At 45.5% G+C, this 9,601-nt stretch overlaps 1 protein-coding gene across 1 annotated transcript in view; it reads right to left on the bottom strand.

Annotated features, from left to right (window-relative positions):
- The window catches only part of LOC103603554 (chromosome unknown open reading frame, human C1orf168), a 100,804-nt gene extending 93,074 nt beyond the window's left edge, over positions 1 to 7,730 (bottom strand). Inside the window, exon 1 of the mRNA XM_008588111.1 lies at positions 7,673 to 7,730. Coding sequence (XP_008586333.1) covers positions 7,673 to 7,681 — 9 coding nt within the window. The 5' untranslated portion in view covers positions 7,682 to 7,730. The remainder of the gene's footprint in view (positions 1 to 7,672) is intronic.
- Positions 7,731 to 9,601: the final 1,871 nt, after the last annotated feature.

Raw genomic sequence — 9,601 nt, 5'->3', positions numbered from 1 at the left:
GCCCGAGGGTTCGGATCCCACATACAGACCGGTTTCCGCTCACTGGCTGAGCGAGGTGCGGGAGCAACACCGAGGGTTGCAATCCCGTTGCCGGTCCCCAGTCCGGTACGGGGGCAACACTGAGGGTTGCGATCCGTTGCCGGACACGGAAAAAAGACAAAAAAAAAAAAAAAAGAAAAGGCTCTTGTACATATACTCAAAAACAACACTGTGGGAAAAAATGAAACCACGGCAAACTTTCGGATGATTTTCTTTTAAGGAGTGGAAGACAGTAATTCCCTGTTAATCCTTAAAAAGTTTAAATGATAATAATGCTTTGTTTTTGTATATTGACCTTCAAATTGTTTTAAAAACAAACAAAAAACGTTTCCCAACTATATTTTTCTTTTTTACCCCTAAGATCACACACTGATCTTTATGATAAGTTCTTAGCTAGTTTACCAAAGGTAGGAGATGGAGAGTCCAGAAAATGGTTCAAATTCTAATGTTAGCTCTGCTTCAAATTTTAGATTGGGAAATTTTGATTATGTCAACTATTATGAATATTTGTATAGGATTTTATTACTTTCATAGTACTTCCAAATGCATTATCCTACATAATTCTTATAGAAAAATTATCAAATAGGTATTATTAGTGGGAGCTAAAAAAAAAAAAAGACACAATTACAATAATACATTGAACTTTCAAAAGAAGAGAACAGAACTGAGGTTACCAGATTAACAGACCAGGAAAGGGGGTGGGGGAAAGGGAAAAGGAGAAATTGGTAAAGGGCCCTGAAAATCAAATATATTGTATAACGTTAAATATGCTAATTATCCTGATTTGAACATCACATATTGCACACAGGTATTGATATTCAATGTTGTACCCCACAGATATATACAATCAACTATGTTCCAATAAAAAAAAATTACTGGACACATTTGGAAATAAGACACTGAAGCTCAGAGGAGATAAGTGACTTTTTCAAGGCCACATAACAGGTAGATGGCAGATCTAGACTCAAATTCAGGTTTTCTGGTGTAAAAATGTTTAAAAACCTCTGTCTGATATACCATTCACTATAACCATGATAAAAAGGGACCCAATTAATGGTGGAGAATGGAGTTGAACAGATCTGAGTTCGAATCCTGATTCTGCCCTATCTGTAACATGGAAAGATGATAACAGTAATAATGATGGTGAAGAGTAATAAGTAAAACTTTACCTTTTTCCAGTATTATGATACAAAATTGCTAATAAAATATTACATTATTTTGATTAATCTTTTAAAAATCCCCCCGGGGTTTGTTATTTTACATTTTACAGATGGGAAAAACCAAAACCAAGAAGTCTGTGATCAGGGAGGAACACTGACCATGGTCCCAAGATCATGTCTGTCTGTTTCCCATACTGAGTGGTAATAAACACTTCTCAGATTTCTTCTCTGAAGAGCTAAGCACAGCTGTTATTTTTGCAGAGGTCAAAGTAGCAACATGATACAAAACACCTCCCAGGTTGATGGATGAAGGGCCCTGCACTATTTACATAAATTCTTTTAATTAATTTACTGATAAGGTGTCGTGTATTAGTTTGTCACGGGTGCCATAACAAAGCATCACAGACTGTGTGGCTTAAACAAGAGAAATCTATTGCTTCACAGTCTGGAGGCTAGAAGTCCAAGATCAAGGTGCTGGCAGCGTTGGGCTGTGAGGGAAGGATCTGTCCCAGGCCTTTCCCCTTGGCTTTTAAATGGTCCACTTCATGCTCACGTGATGTATTTTCACATTGTCTCACTTCTGTGCATATCTCCGTGGCCAGATTCCCACTTTTTATAAGGATACCATTTATATTGGATTAAAGCCCCCCCACCTCACTTTAACTTGATTATGTTTGTAAAGTCCCTATCTCCAAATAAGGCTACATTCTGAGGTACTGGGGGTTAGGACTTCAACGTATGAATTTGGAAGGGGGGACAGGGAGCACAATTCAACTCTTAACAGTCCACCCATTATTACTATAGTTATTATTTTATTTTCCAGAGCTAACTACCCTTTAAGCTCCTTGAGCTGTTCTAAGCTCTCTATATGTATTAACTTATTTACTCCTCAGTTGTATGCTAAGAGGTAGATATTCTCTCCCCTTTACAAATGAGGGAACTGGGATACAGAAAACTTAAGTAACTTACTCAAAGCCAAACAGCTCGTAAATGGTAGAGCCAGGAATTTAAACCAGTCAGGCTGCCTCACAGTCTGTGCTTTTAAGCACCAGGCTTTGCTGTCTCTGTGAGCAAGACACAATCCTTACTCTCTGGGATCTCATAGTCCAGACCTGGATCTGTTCAGAGGGCCTGAGATCCTGCAAGGCAAGGAAAGATATACTGTGGCCAAGCAGCTAGGGAAGGCTTCTCAGGGAGGCGATGTCTGAGCTGAGTCATAAATGAAGTGATAATCAGCATTCTGGAGAGAAGAGTGTGTCTGCAGAAACAATGGGCTGGAGCACACGCGCACAAGGGACGTGGGCATGGGGGCTGGAGTGGGACGATGCAGGGCAGAGACCAGAGCACCCAGGCCTTGCCAGCCAGCTAAAGGGCTTGGGCTCTTACCCCCTAGGCCATGGCAACAACTGAAGGGCATTCAGCAGTGAAGTGACATGATTAGATTTGCCTATTAGAACCATTTCTCCTGGGGAGAAATATGAGTGGCTGGTTGGGAGAAGGGGAAACCTGACTTCATGGGAAATTAATGATGGTCTAAATGCTAGAGTCAGTGTTGTGGCAAAAGACTGGCTGGCATGGATGGTGGCCCTGCAGTAGTGCAGGCCACTTAATGTTTCACCGTCAAGGACTAAACATCACAATCCAAGAGGACTCTGTAGTGCAGCTTCTCAGCAGAGGTGGACGTGATGGGGCCAGTCTTTTGGACTTGGGTAATCTTCTTTTTCCCTTCTAAGAAACTCTCCTGAACCTCACTTCTGATGATCTGATCTTAATCCCCAGCACACTTCACTCTCCCAAGAACAGCTTGCTAACAGCAGACCACCTTTACAGTATAGACGCTCCTCAGCTGGCAGGTCCACTTTTGCAGATGTTACCCTACATCTTGTGAAGTATTGCCAAAAAGTCAGATTATTTAGGAAAAATCCTCTGAAATTGCCCTTTGAAGCCTTGCTAAATGGTATTTCACAAGCATTCAGACCTGCGTTCTGCCAAAAGGAAGTCATATATGAACTTAGGAAAATCTTACAATCCTAGATGATCAGAGCATAACAAGACTTCAGGGGATATTAGTTCAACCTCCCATTTTGGAAGGTGAAGCCCTTCAGTGGCTCCATGGCTTACAGGACAAATTACGTATGGCACTGAGGGCCTTTCAATATCTGACCTCTATTTACTTCTTGGGATTCTATTCTGGCTACTCCATTTTTTACCTTTCTGCTCCAGTAATACCTAACTGAAGGAGTGTCCCCTAACTCTCATGCCACTGTATTGCTCACTCTGCTGTTGTCTAGCTGTCCCCTGTGCCTCCTTCTCCCTCCTTCCCTCTTTCCCTGATGCAATACTACTTACTCCTCTGACAGTCAGCTCCAATACCAGTTCCTCTAATGAGCCCGGGATAAACCCCACCCTGGCTCAGGCACCCACCTCGGTGCTCCCATGGAAGCTCGTGCCTCTCTTCATCATTCTACTTTCCATTTAATATTAAAATTGTTTGTTTTCTTGACAATCTCCCCTGCAAAGCTGAGCAACTGGATGGCATCTCAGATGGGCCCCTTGTCAGAAATTCTAAGATAGGGCCTGACCTGTAGAAGATGCTTGGTAAACATCTATCAAGTAATGAGAGAGCAGGGTCTGGTGATCAGACCTCCTGACTCAGAGTTTATTCTCAAAATGAACAATAGCATTTATGGAGCATCCTCTATATGTGAGACATGGGAAAACATATAAAAAGTGTGCTGCCATTTTCTGCCTCTGGGCCCCAAATTTCCCTGTAAAATGGTAGTTCTTAGAATGGTTGGTCTTTGAGAAATCTCCCAACTCCTACACTTTATAATTCCATGACTTGCTCAAATCACTAGACTAATAACAGGCAGAGGTAAGCTAATAGTTCAATGACAACTCCAACGCTCATTTGTCAAAAATTCAAGCACCATTTTGTAAGCTCCCTGACTGATCAGCTCTCCCAGCCCCCAAATGCTACAGTTCTCTCTTACCAAGACTGTGTGACTAAGTGAAAACTTACTTGGCTGAGGCATGCACAGGGCTATAACTTCACTCTCTGATAAAGACTTATCAGTCTCTCTGTTTGGGTGTCTAACCTATATAATAAAACAATTTTATAGAATTCCCTTGAATTTCTATAGGGGAGAATAACTTTTTTTTATAACTAGAAAGAATGAAAGATATTGAATTGTTCTGATATCTATTGATGCAAAACAAATGATCCTAAAACTGAGTGGCCTAAAACAAGAAATATTTTTCCATATCTCACAATTCTGTGGGGGCAGGAATTTGGGCAAGGCTCAGTTGGGTGATTCTTCTGTTCCACAGGGTGTTGATGAAAGTCACTCAGTGGCATCTTACTGGTGGATGGGCTGGTCTGGAAGGTCCTGAGCTTAGCCTTGTGGGAATGACTAGAAGGCAAGGCTTAGCTGGAACTGTCAACCAGAGTGTCTACATGAGGTATGTCCAGCACTAAAGTCTTGGGGTATAAACTGCTTACATGGGGGCTCCAGGCTGCAAGAGTAAGTGTTCTTATAAACGAGGTGGAAACAGCATGGCCTTTTATGACACAGTCTCTGAAGTCACATAGTGTCACATGTGCCATACCGTATTGGTCAAAACAGTCACACTTTTGCTCGGATTCAAGGGAAGGGAAAACAGATCCCATCTCTTGATGAGAAGAATTCCAGAGAATGGGAGGCCAAGTTTTAAAACCACCACAATAATGTATACCAAACACCTGTACCCAACACTATCCTAGATAATGTAGATTATCTTGATTATACCTCCTGCCTGGGCCTCTCTCAGGAACTCTAAACCAGAACATGCAAGTGCCTACTCAGCCCCTCAGACATACTGTGTCTAAAACTGATTCCCAATCACCTTCCAAACCTGCTCTGTATTAAGTCATCTCAGTAAACATTTACTCCATTCTTCTAGATGTTCAGGCTTCACATCTTGGAGTCATCAACAATCTCATTTTCACTTACATTTTTTTTTCTGTCCAATCCATCAGTGAATCCTGTTGACTCTACCTTTAATATATATCCAAAACCTGACCACTGCTAGCCACCTTCACTTTTAAGACTGGGTGGAGCCACTAACCCTGCTTGCTTGGATTACTACAAGAGCCTCTTCCTGGTCAGCCAGCTTCTGCTCTTGCTCTCCCTATCATCAATTTTCAAAACAGTAACTTGACAATCCTTGTAAAATGCAAGCTGAATCCTGTCTTTGAGTTGCTCACAGCACTCATGAGGCTCTCCACCTCACTCAAGGGAAAATCACAAGTTTCTACAATGGCTTCCAGGGCCCTACGTGGCCTGACCCCACTACCTCTCACCACTCTCTTTGCTTCCTCTGCTCCAGCCATTCTGGCCATTTTGCTATTCCTTGAGCACACTGGGCAAGCTTCTGCTTCAGGGCCTTTGCATCTGCTGTTCTCTCTCTATAGAATCTTCTTCCCGAAGATATTCACATAATCAATTCCTTTACTTCCTTCAGGTCTCTGCTCAAATGCCATTTTACATTGACAACTTTCTTGAAACTATCCCATTTAAAACAGCGGCCTGTCTTGCTGCCTAACCATCCTTAAAGCTTTCCATGCCTTGTGTATCTACATTGCATTTACTGCCATTTCTCTCTCTCTCTCTCTCTCACACACACACACACACGTGTGTGTGTGTGTATATAGTTTGTCTTCTCCTGCTTTAATAAAAGTTTTATGAAGACAGGCATTTTTGTCTGTTTGGCTCACTGCTGCATCTGCAGCACCTAAAACAGGACCTGACCACACAAGACAGGTGCTCAACAACTATACAAAAGAACTTCGAAAAGTTCATGGAAAAATAGAATTAAAAGAGAATACAAATCTTTTTGTGAGCTTTTTGAAGTACCCTCATATTGAATAAATGAATATTTTGTTGATTTTTTTTAAAATAAAATCTTCCCTTTAAGAAACCACCCATATTTCTCTTTTGATCTTTTTTCCCTCTCTTTGAGCAGTAAGTTGTGAAATCATATTAGCTTATCCCATAAATCTGTTACTAACTAACAAACATGCCCTTTTGTACATTCTTGTCTAAATTGCCTAAATCATACCTGTTCTCCTGTTGTAATACTTGCTAGCCATGCCTGGCTTGCAGTTGGCACTCAGTAGTTGTTATTGACAAATCTGGGCTCGTGTCCCAGCTCTGTGATACTGAGCAAGTGAGAACATCCTGACCGTTGGTTTCCTCACTAATAAAACATGGGGCAAATGTCATCAACCTCGCTGTGTTGTCACGCAGATCAACTGAAATACCAGAGGCCAGCGCAGATCCTGGCCTGTCAGAGACAGCAAACTGTAACTCGGTTTCCTTTCCTTACGACCACACCAAATCTATTCAGCCTGACACTTTTCCAATCAAGGAGTTTCTCAAAAGTCGTTAAACATCGCGGGGTGTGTGTGGAGGTTGGGGGGTGGTTATAATTCGGAGGAGGAGAGATGGAAGCTGTACCATAGTGGCCCTGCCCGCCCTTTCCAAAAACTCAGCTGTTGGGACTGGAGTGATCTGCCACAGAGACATGTCCTATCCCCTGGGACAAAGGGAAGCTTTTCCTGACTAGCAACAGCTGAAATGGGACTTCTGTCCTGATTTAAAACCAGACACCTGGGTGGGAAGCCACATAATGCACAGGAGAAACTGACGTGACTCCAAACGTATAATGAAGGAGATACCGAGCAAAACACACGTCTTCTTATTGAAGAGGAGATAGAGGAAAGTGGAGAATTGGAGAAGGAAAAAGCAAGATGTGGTCAGCCAGGCAGAGAAATCTCCAACTATGCAAACAACACTCAGTCACCCAAAGAAAAGGAAATGCCACCTGGCTTGGTGCTGGGGACTTCTCTATAGGTCATTCCTATTTTTTCAAACCCCTCCAATAATCTCACAAACTAATTATTCTAGTAGTAATCCTATTTTAGAAGTGAGGAACCGGGGGCTCAGGTGGAGAACACGCTTGGCCCAGGCCGCGCAGTTAGTACGGAGCAGAGCCCTATCTAAAGCCACGAGCCACAGAAGAGCACCGTGTAGCCTCCAAGCCCTGCCTTCCGACCAGGAAGCCCACTCATCCCCACGGAGGCTGGACCCCCTCCAGAGGGCAAGTAAACACAGGGAGGAGCCCACCGGCCTTGATCGGGGCTGGGGGTGGGTGACAAGTCCAGCTGGCTGCTTGGAGCTGGGAGCCCTCGCGCCATCGTTCTAAGCCTCTTGTCCCCTGAGGCTGGGAGGCGGCACAGGGCACACCCCGCTCACGGCCACCTGCCCCGAGCAAGGCCCCTGAGGGCTGAACCGCGCCGGTACTGGGCACGTGTATTCCTGTCCGGGAGGCAGGACGCACCGGTGGCCGTTCCGTGGGGCTCCTGTTTGGGAGGAGCTAGACCCGGCAAGAAAGGACACACAGAAAGCGACATCCAAACCGACACTCCTTACCCCTGCCATTGCTTTCCTCCGGGCAGAGGCCGGGAGACAAACCCGGCTTCCCAGAGCTGGGTCCTGGGCCCCGCAGCGCGCTTTACTCCGCCTCTGCGCGCCCCGGAGCAGTCGCCTCCCGCGGCCGGCCCGGGACACACCTGAGCTCCGCACCTGCCCCACCTGCCCCACCTGGGCTTTGGCTCCTCCCCCGCCCGGGGAGGGACCGGCCTCCATCCTCAGAGCTTGGCCGGGAACCTGCGGTGGGGGCAGCGGCGCGCTCGGTCCGCAGACCCCGACCCCAGCCCGTCCCAGCAAGCTCTTCCCACTCTCCCCCCGGACTGGTCTGACAGTCGCCCGCTCCCCAGGGGCTCTCACTCTGCGCCCCCCGAGGCCCGCGGGGTTGCTGAGGAATGCGGACGGCCTGTCTCCTGTTAGGACAGAACGCTCAGGCTGGGCAGTGTCATCTCCATCAGTGACAGCCTGCGTCCAACTCCGCCCGTGCGGATGGCGACTTAGCTTCGGAAAACGCTTTCTCACGACCAGGGAAACAAAGCCCAAAGGGGACAGAAGCGTCTAAGCTCACAGGGGGATTTAGGGGAGGCCAGAGAGGGGACTAATATATGGAGCACATGTTTTTGGCCAGGTACCATCTAGGCATTTTATTACTATGCTTATACTCCTACAAGAGCCCTGCCAATTGCTATTATTCCCATTCTAAAAAGTGAAGAAACTGAGGCTCAGAGAGATGGTATAACCTGCTCATGGTCACTTAGGTAGTCAGTAGAAGAATCAGGATTTGAGCACAGATCTGGCTGCCTCTGAAGTGATTCTGTTTCTCTGGGTTTTTGTTTGTTTTTCTGACAGAGCTGGTGCTGGAAACCCAGTTCCCAGTTCTTGGGGGCTTGTAGCTGTCCTGGGGGTTGGGGACGGGCAGGGCAGGTGGCCCGTGTCCCATTTTATGTGCAGCCTGTGTGACTTTTCTTGCTTTGCTAGGGTCAAGTTCTTGAAGTGAAAAGTTTCTCCTGCCCTGACCATTGGAGAGGAGGTGGAAGGCAGGTGGAAAAACCCCACCTGCACGCTCATTTCCTCTAACAGGTGATTCCCAAGCCTGGCTGATCATCAGAGCTGCCCGGGCACCTATCAAAAATACAGGCTTCAAGGCCCAAATGAGACACTGACTCACTGGTTCTGGTCTAGGGTCGGGGAATATGGATTTTATGCAAACTTTTGAGGTCAGTGTATTTTAAACGTTATTAATTAATGACTCACAGTAGGATATGTAGTAGGATTGTAACGCATCACACATACACACCCTAAAATAAAAACTTCTCGAAGCAACAAACACTCTCACTATGTGTGATCAGGCTGATATTTCTATTTCATTCTGAGTCATGAGGTGCCATTTAACTAAATAAATGCTCAGCATACCCCACTACATTGGCTTCTTGACTCAATTTTCTCAACACTGCTATGTAAACTCAGCTTGCAGTGAGATTGGGAGCCCACTCCTCAAAGCTAAATGGGGCACCAGCCAGAGGTCACCTGTAACTTTCCCTCAGCACTCTGGTTCTCACTCACATCTTCGTATACACTTGTGAATAATAACATGGAGGCAGCTCTCCCCCAGCCCCAGCTGACACTAATCACGCTGTCAAATTCCGTTTGCTCCTAGTGCAAGGGCGCCCCTTAGTGGCTTCAGGCAGCCTACAGTGGCAGAGCAGGGCTCTCATCTCCCTGGACCAGGAAGGGCTGGGAGGTCTGTGCATTTTGGTTGGGTTCAGGTCAAGTTACAGTGGTAGGTCCTAGGATGTAGTAGGCACTTATCATTGGTAGCTGTTAGGGTTGGGGACTGTTTTGTCAGTAGGCTTAAGAACTATGACTCTGGAATGGCATAGGAGCCTGTTATCTACCTTATAATCTTCTAGGTCCTACATTCAGTTTCTCAAC

Source organism: Galeopterus variegatus, unplaced genomic scaffold (assembly GCF_000696425.1).
Source record: "Galeopterus variegatus unplaced genomic scaffold, G_variegatus-3.0.2 Scaffold122, whole genome shotgun sequence".
Classification (NCBI taxonomy): domain Eukaryota; kingdom Metazoa; phylum Chordata; class Mammalia; order Dermoptera; family Cynocephalidae; genus Galeopterus; species Galeopterus variegatus.
The sequence above is the reverse complement of the archived record's forward strand: the minus strand, read 5'-3'. Positions and strand labels throughout refer to the sequence as shown.